Raw genomic sequence first — 13918 nt, 5'->3', positions numbered from 1 at the left:
GGGTGGCTCAGATGGTTAAGCGTCTGCCTTCGGCTCAGGTCATGATCCCAGGGTCCTGGGATCGAGTCCCACATCGGGCTCCTGGCTCAGCGGGGAGCCTGCTTCTCCCTCTGACCCTCTCCCCTCTCATGCTGTTTCTCTCTCGCTCGCTCTCTAAAAAATAAATAAATAAAATCTTTAGGGCGTCTGGGTGGCTCAGTTGGTTAAGCGACTGCTTTCGGCTCAGGTCATGATCCTGGAGTCACGGGATCGAGTCCCGCATCGGGCTCCCTGCTCGGCGGAGAGCCTGCTTCTCCCTCCGACCCTCCCCCCTCTCATGTGCTCTCTCTCTCTCTCTCTCTCTCTCTCTCTCTCTCATTCTCTCTGGCTCAAATAAATAAATAAAATCTTTAAAAAAAAAAAATTAGAATATTCTTTTATCAACATGAATCTCCAGAACACAGCCAACCAATTACAAATTGACAAAAAGACACATCCTTTTGGCCCCATACAATTTTCTACCATGCAACAAGATGCCCTTCCTGCCAGTGGCCTAAAAATATAGATATGTTGGGGTGCCTGGTTGGCTCAGTCAGAAGAACATGCAACTCTTACTCCTAGGGTGGTGAGTTCAAGCCCCACACTGGGTGTGGAGCTTACTTAAAAAAATAAAAATAAAAATATAGGTATTGAGTTAGGATTATAGAACTCTAGGCAGTCCTTATGCCTGTGGATGAAGAGGTGTGCTTCCAGGGTCTCAGAAGCTTCATCCACAGGTCCAGGTTATTTTCAGAACAGCCACAAATGCAAGCAAGGGTTTGGAGTGGTGGGGCACCTGGGTGGCTCAGTTGGCTAAGCAACTGCCTTCAGCTCAGGTCATGATCCTGGAGTCCAGGGATCGAGTCCCGCACTGGGCTCCCTGCTCAGTGGGGAGTCTGCTTCTCCCTCTGATCTTCCCCCTCTTGTGCTCTCTCTCTCATTCTCTCTCTCTCAAATGGATAAATTTAAAAAAAAAATCTTAAAAAAAAAAGAGTTTGGAGTGGCGCTGAGACAGTCAGGAAGTCCCCATAATGCCCAATTTCCTACCTCTCAGCATTCATTTGTAACTGACACTCATGATTTCTTTTAATGGCAATGAAGACTCCTAGGAAGTTCAGAGGAGGCTGGATCCACTCTGAAAATCATTTTCCCTTCTTTCAAAATCATAACTGAGTAAGTAAAACATGGTGCTTCTGTGGCTTAGGGCTCTACATTCTGTAGAACTATTTTCCAACTCCTGGTTCCAAAGTTCTTTTGGTTCTACCAAAAACACAGCCATATACAGTCATCTCCACAAAGGACCTTCTCTTTCTTGTCTCCACCATGGCAGAAGCACAAAGAACCTAGTAGACCCAGTTTAACTGTTGGCTATTTCTTCATTCCCATATTCAGAGCAAGATGGCTTTGCCTTCCTGGAGAAGTTAGTACTGGCTCTTGGGTCTGGAGTCTAGGGTACTTGGATTAATGATATTCATCATTTTCTGAGGGCTTACTGTGTGCCAGGTTCTGTGCTTTGTATTTCATAAAACAACAACAAGAATGATCATAACCAATATTTAATGAGCTTTTGTCATGTGCCAGGCACTATTCTAAAGATTTTATGTGGATCGACTCATTTGATCCTTATAAGATGTATAATTATCCTCAATCTAAAGATAAGAAACTGAAGGCCAAAAAAGTTAGTCTCCTAATCAAGTCCATATGCTAAGTAGCAGAACTGAAATTAAATTCAGAACTCTAAATCACAGTTTCAGAGGATGCTGCTTTAATTTCCACTAATATATCACAAAACAGTGGAAGTTACATGTGTGGTTTTTCTAAATAAAGCAGTTTGAGATCTGCGGAGTGCATATGAAATTAAGCAAATGTGATATCTGGCAGAGATCGGAAGAGGATCCCTTATGGTTCAGTGCTTTATTTCTTCACTGGATAAAGCTGCCTCCTTTGGCAGCTTTAATTACTGAAGGGTTTCAAACTGATTTTCTTCATTGGCATAGAGTGTTTTTTTTTTTTTTTTTTTTTTTTTACCGTGTGGATAATTGGTTAAAAGGAAAAAATCACTCACTGCTACTGTGAAAAGACAATTATTTAAAAAGCTCTAGATTGAGCTTTATTTCACCCATAAGCTGTATCAGTCTACTTAATGCCTTATCTAGCTTTATTTCTAGGAATTTAAAAACCTGTGTTAAAAACTACATTGATTGAATACATTACATATATTATTTAGTGGTTCAAAAGAACTCCTTCAAAGTGTTAGTTGCAGATTATTAAATATAAACAAAATATAGAAAACTTAAAAACAGAACAGTACAAAATACAAAAAATGTCAAATAGTAATTTTTCTATTTTGAATATATAATACCTATTAAATTTCAATCTATATTTTAATGTATTTTGGAACAAAACATACATCTATTACAACACACATATATCAGAACAAACATGACATATGTCATTTAAAATTTGTCTGGACAAAATCCTTTTTTAAAAAATATAAATAAGGTTTTTAAAAATATAAATAAATTAAAGCTACTTGTTAAATGGAATTTGAAATTTATTTTTATGATTGAAAATATAAAGGAGTCTCAAAAGTGAAATTTATATAATCTTTAGTAATATATTTGTTCAGAATGAATTAAGGTCTACTTCAAAAATTTTCTTATCATATATATTATCAAATGATGAAATAAAAAAAGAGTTGTTCAGGTGTTTGTGAAATTGTATCTCGCTATGACAGGAATTTGATAGTAAGAAAATGTTTATAAACTCTGCACTCTGCTTTGCTCACGTCCAAGTTCAGTCTGTGGTTCCCAGGCTCAAGACCCCACACAAACTGCTTCTTTCTAACCTTTACCCACAACTTTGGATCCTCTTGCAAGCTTTTGTGAGTCATCTGTAAAACAAACATCCTATGGCATGGATATTAATCCATCTCCATAAAAGCTTCCAGGAACTCTCCAGGAATCAATTCTAGAAAGTGTTTCTCTATCATCTCTATTTCTAGTGGATACTCATACACTTTATAGACCCTCGACAATAGAATATAAATGGATTTTACTGCTAAAACAACAACAAAAAAAATCTCAAAACATTGGAAAACTGGAACAAGCACTGTAAAATTATTGGGAAACAGTATTGCTTTAATTCCCAATAATAGCAAAGAGGGGTTACATGAATGGGGATGTATCCATGTTGCTTTTGGCATGTGTGATTTAGGTCTACTGGCTTTGCCTTAAAGGAAAACATTCAAACTGATCAAATGATGACTAATTTCCTCAACCCCTTGTGCCAAAAGCAGGGAGTTAATTTATTTTTTTGGAAAAGGGGAAGAAATTCTGTCTTTGTGCCTTCATTCTCATGAAGCAAGGCTGAATATATCGTCTGGGTTATTATTCTGCTGATAACGATGCCATCAGCTTGACTCACCAAAATGTCCTATGAGTACTTACTGAGATCCACAAGCAAAGAATATCCAGGATCCAGAATACTCTGCTGGCATTTTATGATATCAATGCTTCCAATCCCCAGGTCTCTCAAATACCCTGACCAGCAATCATAATGTCACTGCTTCAAAAAGTTTAATCTTGAAAATATGTTTTGTTTCATATGATCTTTTGCTTTGGGTCTGGTGTCTGGTAAGGTAGGCTCTCCACTATGCTGCCCATTCTGTTTGTCAATGATACCGCAAAACTGGCATTTCAACACCAAAAGACAGAAGACAAGTTGAACGTCCTTTGAAACCTTCCTTAAGCAGTCTAGAAAGAAATTCACCAAGTTATGGAGATTAGGAAGGGAATAAAGTATTTGGGACCATGTAGAATCTAAATACGTGAACCTAAAGGGAAATGCTATACCCAACGTTAGGTGCTAAGTCAACTCAAAAATAGCTGGAGAGAGAGACAGAATCCCAGAGCACCTACAGAACTAATGGAGGCTCTCATGGGGTTCTGAGCCACCCAAGACCAACCAAAAGTCGCTGACTTTGGTCTGTCCTACCATTAACCAAAAGCCTACAATTTTTTTTTTTTTAAGATTTTATTTATTTTTTTGACAGAGAGAGACATAGCGAGAGCAGGAACACAAGCAGGGGGAGCGGGAGAGGGAGAAGCAGGCTTCCCGCAGAGCAGGGAGCCCGATGTGGGACTCGATCCCAGGACCCTGGGATCAGGACCTGAGCCGAAGGCAGACGCTTAATGACTGAGCCACCCAGGCGCCCCAAAAGCCTACAATTTTAATTTGGCAAGGGGATGAGTGACTCAAACACAGATTTATTTCAGTCTCTCCTGAGAGGACCTCATCCTTCTGGTAATCTTTTTTTTTTTTTTTCTTCTTGGCTATAAAAAAAGTCATAATATTTATATGAGTAGAGGACATCTGTTGTTTTTGCCTGGTTTGCATCTATTCCCTCTTTCTTTGAATCTGTTCTTCCCTACTCTTGGTCTTTATGATTTGGGAAGAACTGAATAACAACCCTCCTCTCCTCCAGATACAGAGATGGGAGGCAACCAAGTTTGACCAGTTTATTTCATGCCCTTGAACTCAATGACAGATTTAGGGGCATGTGACCCAAGCCAAGCCAATATGACTCAGTTCCTGGACTTTTGTTGGAATTATTGAGAAAGAGAAGCTCTCTTTTCACTCAGACTGGTTAAGCTCTTAGCTGGGAGGATGTCATTCTGGATCGGACTGGCGCCAACTCAAAGAATCTGGCTGAGCATAAGCACAGAGCAGAAGAGAGCAAGACTTGGTCTTGATGGCATTGTTTGAACACTTAGATCCAGATGTGCCTGGTGCTAGACACTTCCAAACTTCCCAGTATATTAGTCAATTAATTGACCCTTTGCTTAAGTTCCTTTTATCTGCATTTCTAGCATTTACAAACAAACCTGAATGATACAGCCTGACTACTTTATTCACAAAAACCTTGGAAATTTATAGGTATAACCCCAGATAAAAGCCTCAAAAAAAAAAGTAATTTTAGAGAAACTGAAGCCCAGAGAAGTTGACTAGCAATTATGGTTAAAACAGAGGCCTCTCCACTGACTTCATCTCAGAATACAAATGCACACGACCAGACCATGGGGACTATACTACATCAAAAACTAATGATGTAATGTATGGTGATTAGCATAACATAATAAAATAAAATTTAAAAAAAAAAGAGAAAAACAACTGAAAAAAATTACTTGTCAAACAGTAGGAATTGGTCAGAAACATTAAAAAATAGGTCACTCTGGGACAAAGCTTTTCTCTATCACATGGAGGAATTAGATCCCACTTCTCTCTAGTATCGCCTCTTGGGTGGAAGGACTAAAATTTCTGCACAGGCAGCATATGTAGCCAATGGGAGATATTCCAAAGTTAAAACAAAGGGGGCTTTGAAACCATCTGCCTATGGAAGAATCTGCATCTGACCAGAGTCCTTCAAAGGCACCAATCAGGGTAACGGTTGCATTTCTTTGTAAAATAAAGGAACTCAACCTGAAATCAAGCTCATAGATACAGAGAACAGATTCCTGGATGCCAGGGGCAGGAGTTAGGGTGGGGGGTGTGTAGGAGAAATCAGTGAAGGAGGTCAAAGTGCTAAAAAAAGAAAAGAAACGCAACCTAATTCTTCCCTACTCTATAGAGTAGGAAGACTATGACTTGATCTAAACTATATATTAAAATAAACATACTCCCTACTGCTATCCTCACGCTCCCTCCCCACCCCAACACTCCTCTTTGAGGCTGTGAATTAGAAACTGTTGCTGTCTGTTAATTAATATTATTCAGTTAAACAACTGGATGAATGAGATGTAAGCTAATTGGGCTCATAAATCTCCCAGCTATAAATGTTGATGAAAAATCAATTGAGCAACACTTTGTTCATTCTTGTTTAATTGAGGCTATCAAGGCTCAGTTGAAGAGGTATTTGGAATCCTGGAAACAATACTGAGGGAGTACAAGTTAACTTCTCTTGAAGATAAGAAGGAAATGTAGACTCATATTTTTTTTGCTAACAAAGGTCTTGGCTTCAGAAAGAGCTTTTTGAGGTTTTAGACTACCAGGTCAGTGTTATCAGACACATCCATCCCCTATTTTCTGATAAAAATCCCAGTGCTAGTTTGCAAATATGCTAAAGATATTTAATTTAAAAAAGACTATGGAGCTCACTAATTCCATTAATAAAGCCAGTTTTGATATATCTTTTTGTCAGTCTATATAATTTTTATGAAAGACAATGAATATCCATAGGAGCCTATGTCCCTTCATCTCAACTTCTTAAATGATATAAAAGGTTAAAAAAAAATTGTGGGATAGTTTGGGAGTGTGATTTTTATCCTCAGTATTTTTTTAAAAGCCTAACAAATACCACTAAATATCAACCTTTCTATATGAAAATGTGAATTAACTCATTTTATAAAGATATATGAAACATAACTCCTCAAGATTTTATACTTGTTTCTCAAACAATTGCATGGCTTTCATGTGCTTTTGCTTAAACATCCCATAAATCATATTAAATACAACCATGAAATCCTTATAACTTGTCCTGACTTTTCCTTACTCACTGTTTATTCCAGAATAAAGCCACTCCCATATGTTTAGTCATGCCAGGCTAAAGGGATCCTTATAGGATCACACACAGGGGATCAAGGAATTAGTGGCTTAGCATGTCTGTTGAGACACTGTCTTGGCTGGGGTTGGCAGGAGTCTCTTCTCGTGTTGCTTATGTTCTATTCTCACATTCTCCCCGTATTTCCAAATGCCCTCACCGCTCTACTAATCTGTGCTTTCCACTCTCTGGATTAGACCAAAAGTGAAATTTCTGCACTTTGGATGTAGTTATACCCAAGATATGGGCTACTAAACCTAGTCCCATTCAGACCCCCAAAATTAGCTCCTGCTTTTTAAAATGAGAAAACCATGATCATTTGTCCAGAAAGAATTTTTTTTTTTTTACCAATTTTATTACTGAATTTGAAAGATTAGAAGAATCACTTGGGATTCTCCAGTGTCTCCTAGAGTCTCCCCCAAATAACAAGACATATCTTTTCTACTGATAATATAAATCAGATCGGGCGCCTGGGTGGCTCAGTCGTTAAGTGTCTGCCTTCGGCTCAGGTCATGATCCCAGGGTCCTGGGATCGAGTCCCACATCGGGCTCCCTGCTCGGCAGGAAGCCTGCTTCTCCCTCTCCCGCTCCCCCTGCTTGTGTTCCTGCTCTCGCTATCTCTCTCTCTCTGTCAAATAAATAAATAAAATCTTAAAAAAAAAAAAAAGAAAAAAAAGAATTGGCTTAACTAGCCATTTTGACTCCATATCCTGCAGGATCCATAATATAACGTTGTCTCCTCAAGAAGAGGGCTCTGGTCTAATGTTACGTACATGTTGTCCACAGAGATTTACACAGAACCAAGTACATGAGTGCCTGACAAAATCAGGCTTGCACTTACCCTGGAGTGATTCTATAACCACCCTATAGGCGGTGGCATGACGATGCACCTGCCACCGAGCACACAAGCTGGTCATTTGAATCTGGTCTGCTTGAAGACTGGTCACACCCAAGAACACTAGAATGAAATAGAAACATACCTACGTCACACTGCAGACAATGCCATAAATGTCCCCAAGCCTGAAGTGAACCTTAACACAATAAAATTCCAATTCAAAGAATTAGAATTCCCATAGCCAGTGGTGGGAAATCCATCAACTCAATAAATTAGTGCACAAAAGATAACTATTTTATTACTGGAAAGAGCAGGTGCAAAACATTATGGATGATATGGTCTGTTTGATACTTGTAAACAAAAAAGGAAATATCTGTTCACAGGGAAAAGACCAGATGTAATGGAGGATGAAATTCTGAGTGATTTTTAATCTTCCCTCTTTATTTATTTGTGTTTTCTTAAATACTCCACAATTAATATATAATACTTTTATTAAAAAATTAAATACAATATGCACTTATCAACCACTGAAGGATGGCCTTGGCTTCAATAAAAGGGACAAGAAAATTGACAAAAGGGAAGTCTTACTCAAACAAGAGCAGTTTCATAAGGACTGGCCTTCAAAGACGTGATTGAAGGAGGTGAACACATTTTTGAAAATGTAAAAATGAAAGATTTAACACATTAAAAATTATAAAAAACAAATACACAGATTCCTATTCATCGCAGAACTAAGTCCCAAACTGCAGATGTACCTGAGAATGGTAATAACTGAAAAATCTGCCTCTGATAAAGCTCAATGATATAATACAAAATGATATACAAAAATGATTCACAGAAAGGTTATCTGGGGGAAGCAATAAAAATAGTGTTTCTCCAATACAAGAAAGGAGTAAGTATGTGGTGTTTATCACTTAGACTCAAGCAGAAAAAGTAGAAAATTAATATTTACTTTCTCTAATGACCTCTGACTTTTGTCCACATCATTTTCTCTTGTTTTTCCCTCTGTTTTCGCTACCTTATATCACAAAAATAGTTTAAAATTATTTTTCAAGATGGTAAAAATAATCTTGCCTAATCAAAATTTACATCTTCACATTGTTCCTTTCTGTTAAATTAGAGAGAAGACCTCTTTTCCCAATGCTGAATAAATAAGCCCTCTTGTTCCATAAAAAAAAAAAGGAAATCATTGATGATTTATGTCACCACACTAAATTTAACAAACTCCTTAAATTAATTTATTTGCATTGTATGGGCTTTTACTCTGCTTGGGAGAAAGAGAGAAAACAAATAAAAAGCCCATCTAATTTTTACTTTAAGGACAGAATATAAAACAATTCAATACTCTCTTTTAAGATATATTTGGAATACCCAACATATTTATTGAAGGAGAGAAGAGGAATGGGACAGAAGAAGAAGGGAAGCAGAGAAAAGAGGATAGAAAGAGACAAGACAGAGCATGGAGAAGAGAGGCCAATAAAAAAATCACAGCGACAGAAAAAGTGGCCCTGAGAGAAAGAGTGATCTAGAGAGGAAAATGAAGATAAGCCAGTGAAGGGAAGAGAGGGGGAGGGAAAATGTGCAGGAGAGTCTAGGGTGCTCCTAAGGCAGGACAGTGGGATTGCTATAATAGAACAACAGGAAAATCCCTTGGAGGTTACCCTGGTGCCCAGAATGGTATCACGGCACCAGCCAAGTACGAGATCAGAACCACAGGCCAACATCTTCCTAGATCTGTTGAAGGCAGACTATTGCTTTTGAGATTAAATTGATTTGTAATCCAGCCTTTAAGGTCTTAAAATAATCCATACAAAAAGATTCAGGAAGCCTCCTCTAGTGAAAAGCCTGGCCCTATCTAACATGTAGGTGGCCAAATATAGGTGGCTTGGGGTCTGGTTTAATATATGCCCCATTCTTGCAACATTCTATTCATCAGATAAATTATTTGATGAGGGATGACAGTGACTTATGGGCTAAGGGTATAAAGCACAATTATTACAATAATAATAATGGTTATTCACTAGTGCTTGCCATAGGGCAGACATTTTACCCATTATTTCTGCAAGCCTCACAATTAGCCTATTATCTTCATTTTAGAGTTGAGAAAACTGGAGCTCAGAGAAGTTAAGTCATTTGCTCAAGATAACAGCCAATAAGTGGCAGATTTAAGACTTCTACTTTTGACTATTCTTCTCAGGTGTGGGGCTCGCACAGCTGAGAGCACTCAGCATGATTTTAATTAGCATACAGCCACACCATGTTTATTTTCATTATTTATGTATTATCTTTAATGTGTATTAGGATAATTACGTGGGTTTTGAAAAGTATTTAAGTTAAAAAAATTGTAAGTCGATTTAAAGAAATATATTAAACAGATGGTGTGGAAGGATAACAAACATGAGGAATATGGAACATACGTGCTGGAGTTTGGAAAACATTGCCTTATACCATGGCTGTCTGGAAGTGGTATATGCCAATGAGAAGTCCCAGATGGTGTGCAGAGAGCATGAAAACCCTTAAACGGTACAGAAGAAAGTCCTTTTTGTATCTTTTATGGGTGGCAAGTGTGTGTGTGTGTGTGTGTGTGTGTTCACATAAGGGGGGAGGGGCAAAGACTTTGAGAAAAGGCAAACCTCCCCCACCCCCAACCCCCTCCGGCCCAACTTTGACTGGCATTGGCCATGTCAGGCTACAGGCTGGTTGGAAAATTTCACCTAATATGAAAAATGCCAACAAAGACTTTCCAGAAGGAAATCCTATCCACCACCATCAAGTATATTTGAATGCCAGGTTCTGATGTTCAGCCTGCCAACCAGGACGCTGCACTACACAGCCCTGAGTGAGGAGTGCACTTTTCTTTCCATGAAACACCATCCAGAAAGGGCAATGCTGAGGAAAATAAAAACCAACCGCCAAGTTGAAGCAGGAGTTGAGTTACAGTGAAAACAAAGCAGCAAAACCACATGCAGGGGCTGAGTCAACGGGACATCAGTCTTACATGTTTTCACCACGCCCGTCAGAGCGTCGCTGAAGCCTGAGGCCTGGGAGGCAAATATTTTCACATTGTAGTCCATTCCGCTGAGGAGGTTTGTGATAAGAATGGTGTTAATGTCAGCTCCCACAAAAGTTTCCAGGGTCGGGCCAGCAACTAAGGGAGAAAGAGTGATTTCAGTTACACCAGAATATGGAAAAATGGGAACACTCCTGACGGGAATTGTACTGGTTTGACTGTGTTTCAGTTGCCCAGGATTACGTAGAAGACAAACAGCAGAGCTGGGTTTTGAACCTAGCCCCATCTGGCTCTGAGACGGACATACCTGATTACCAGGCTAGGGCTCTTTTTAGGGATCTAGTCCTTTCCCTCAAATACAGTTCTTTCCCTAGTGCTTATTCAGAGAAGCTGGTCCACCTCACAATCCACCATCTACCACATTGTAAGGCTGTCACAGTGGAGCGACTACATCCCGCCACAGGCTTTGTAGGCTTTGGGGCACTTGCCAAACTAAAGAAGTCATTCTCAATTGTCCCTTCTCAGACACCCAGCCTTGTCCCAGCAGGCCTGCAAGAGACAGGAGGAGCAGATTTTACGTTGGACACTGTGCTGTACCTTGCCACATGGGGGTCCAGCACAAATGTTACCATTACCAGTCCTATCCCCTCCTCTGGGCATTTTTAAGAACAGACAGATGACACTATTATCCCAAGGCCCTTGACCAGTTGGGTCTTCGGTGTCTTTACATTTTCACCTCTTTTTCAGCCCAGTGGAGTCTTTGATTTAGCATTAAAAACATTCCTACACAAACTTATTTACCTCCTGCATTTTCCCATCTGTGCTCACACTTTAAGAGTTCTGAGTTACTAACAAGTTCCTAAAATACTCCTTACTTTACTTCAGAACCCCCTCCCAACAACGTATTTATATATTTCTATATGTGCATGTTATCTCAGTAGTGATTTTCTCATGCACGAAAATCTTTTTTTTTTTTTTTTAAAGATTTTATTTATTTATTTGATAGAGCGAGCGAGACAGCGAGAGAGGGAACACAGGCAGGGGGAGTGGGAGAGGGAGAAGCAGGCTCCCCGCGGAACAAGGAGCCCGATGCGGGGCTCGATCCCAGGACCCTGGGATCATGACCTGAGCCGAAGGCAGACGCTTAACGACTGAGCCACCCAGGCGCCCCCTCATGCACGAAAATGTTAACTCAAACGACCACATACAATTCTCCCACTTAACTTAGAGCAAGATTTCTCAACCTCAGGGCTATGGACATTTTGGGCTGGATAATTCTTAATTCTGGGATGGCAGGGGGCAGGGGGAGGTACTGTGACTCGTACGATGCTTAACAGTACCTGTCAGATGCCCATAGCAACCCCTCATCCTCCCAAGTTGTAGCAATCAAAAATCTCTCTGTTGGGCTGCAAAATTGCATCAATTGAAAATCACCGGCCTAAAACAAAGCTGTTTTCCCTCAGAACATCTGATAAATATTTACAAAATGGTCCAAAGAACGAATCTAGCAAGGCTGTTTTATGAATTAACACATGCTTCAGGCCTAAAGAAAAGCAACCACAAAATTGGTGATGGATCACAAAGAGTCAGTCTTGAGCAAGCCAGTGCATCCATGGTATATTCTTGCTATTTTATTTTCAGTTCGTAGAGATGTCTGGAGAAATTGGAGGTGGGGGTGTTTTACTTGTATGGACCTGGATAATAGGACACAATAGAAAAAGGTGAAAAGTGTTCCAGAGGCAAGAGCAACATCTCAGATGACGCACTGAGCCTCATGTGCTCTTTGAAGGCAGAAAGAGGATTTTAATGGTTGAAAGAATACTCTAAATTTTCTTGCCGAATCAGTAAACATAATTAGAGAACCCCTTTCTTATGAATAATCAGAGTTGAAGGCCCAAGTCCAGAAAACGGACAAGACCCCTCTAATATCTACTTTTAGTTTCCTGTTTAAACTTCACAGAAGTGCTTAATGTCAGGAGTTCATAGTGTAACAAGTGCCTCATCTCTCCAGACATCTGGACCAAGGCCATGATTGCCCCTGTTGGCGCCATTCTCCTGCTTTCAGGATGGAAAGATGTGGCAGGTGAGGAGAGTGAGAGATCTCCTCATCCAGGTGGCTAAGAGGCTGATGGAAAAGCATTTAAACCTTAGGGCTTTGATGAAATTTATACAGTTTTCCAAATTTTATACAGTTTCCAATAGTTTCCAAAACGAAGAGACTAAGAAGTTGGTAAGCCAACTTTTTCCTACTAATCCAAGAAGAGATAGAAGAGGAATTAGAAATTAGAGATTCTGAATGTTTAGGGCTTATATATCCACTGAGCCATAGAAGCTTCCTACTCCTACCAAGTCAAGACGTCCTTCGGCTGGTTCCTTGTCTGGGGTGCACCTAGGTTAGGTGCATAACAAGTATGTATTCTGCTCATAAACATGCCCAGTCATTTTTTTAGGTGGAGTCATAACTTCATTGTTCTGATAACAGAAGCCTAACCATACATACAAGGAAAACTAACCATACAAGGAAAAAAAAATTTTTTCAAAAAAGTTAAGACCCTTCCCACTTCTCGAAACTAAAGATAAAAGTAAAGATAGATAGAAAATCAAAACAAAAATAACTTATCTTGAAAACCATTTCAGATCCCTAATTATGGTAACAATATTTTTTTACAAAGCATTACTTACCACTAACAGGTTTGTAGACAATCCTATAGCCCTTTACGGGGGAAGGTGGGGGATCCCATGTAATGCGCAACCTGTTATACCATTCTTCTGAGACTCGTAAGTTTTGGGGACCAGAGGGCGGCACTGAGCAGAGAAGAGCAAAACCAGTGGTTTAGTGTAGTTTCCATCTTTACAAACAACACTGTTAACAAAATCTAAGCTAGCTTCCCATAATGTTAAAAATATTTACAAGTAAAAATGTATTAAAACACACAGTGAGATTTTGAGAGTCTATGGTTGTTCTAAAAATTAAATACATAGAAAATTAATTCTTGTGGTGAAACACTTTCATGTGAAGATCAGTAGTTCATTCAAGGTCATTCTCATTCTTTTGTCTTCAGTTTATTTTGAGTAAAACTGAATCGAATAGTGTTTATGAAACATTTCTGTCTATACACCACTGTGTTCCACTATCAAAGTATGTTTGTACAGCAATATCCAGGGTGCTCGCACCATGGTAATGATGGTAACTCCAGGAGGGAAGATTCTGGTGATTTTTTTTTGCTTTCATCTTCATATCGCCTATGTTGTTCGAAACTATATACTATTGTTTACCAATTTTTTATTAAAACATTAAGCCATTTATATGGAGAACCTTTGTAAACCATTGTGCATATTGACAGATACTACTGTCATCATTTCTGTTACTGTTGATGAAACATAGCTGTGTTGACTATTGCTTACAATAGGAAGATCATCTACTAACACCTTGAAATAATTCTACTGTATAGATAAT

At 39.1% G+C, this 13918-nt stretch overlaps 1 protein-coding gene across 4 annotated transcripts in view; it reads right to left on the bottom strand.

Moving 5' to 3' along the window:
- Positions 1 to 13918, bottom strand: part of COL14A1 (collagen type XIV alpha 1 chain) — a 211633-nt gene that overhangs the window by 100430 nt on the left and 97285 nt on the right. For all 4 annotated transcript variants that reach the window (XM_021688762.1, XM_021688763.1, XM_021688765.1 and 1 more), the window contains 3 exons: positions 13144 to 13266; positions 10450 to 10599; positions 7458 to 7574 (listed from right to left, as the gene is read on the bottom strand). In XM_021688762.1, coding sequence (XP_021544437.1) covers positions 7458 to 7574; positions 10450 to 10599; positions 13144 to 13266 — 390 coding nt within the window. The remainder of the gene's footprint in view (positions 1 to 7457; positions 7575 to 10449; positions 10600 to 13143; positions 13267 to 13918) is intronic.

The sequence above is a fragment of the Neomonachus schauinslandi genome, chromosome 4, assembly GCF_002201575.2.
Source record: "Neomonachus schauinslandi chromosome 4, ASM220157v2, whole genome shotgun sequence".
Taxonomy (NCBI): domain Eukaryota; kingdom Metazoa; phylum Chordata; class Mammalia; order Carnivora; family Phocidae; genus Neomonachus; species Neomonachus schauinslandi.
Note: the sequence above shows the minus strand (reverse complement) of the source record. Positions and strands in the feature narration are given on the sequence as shown.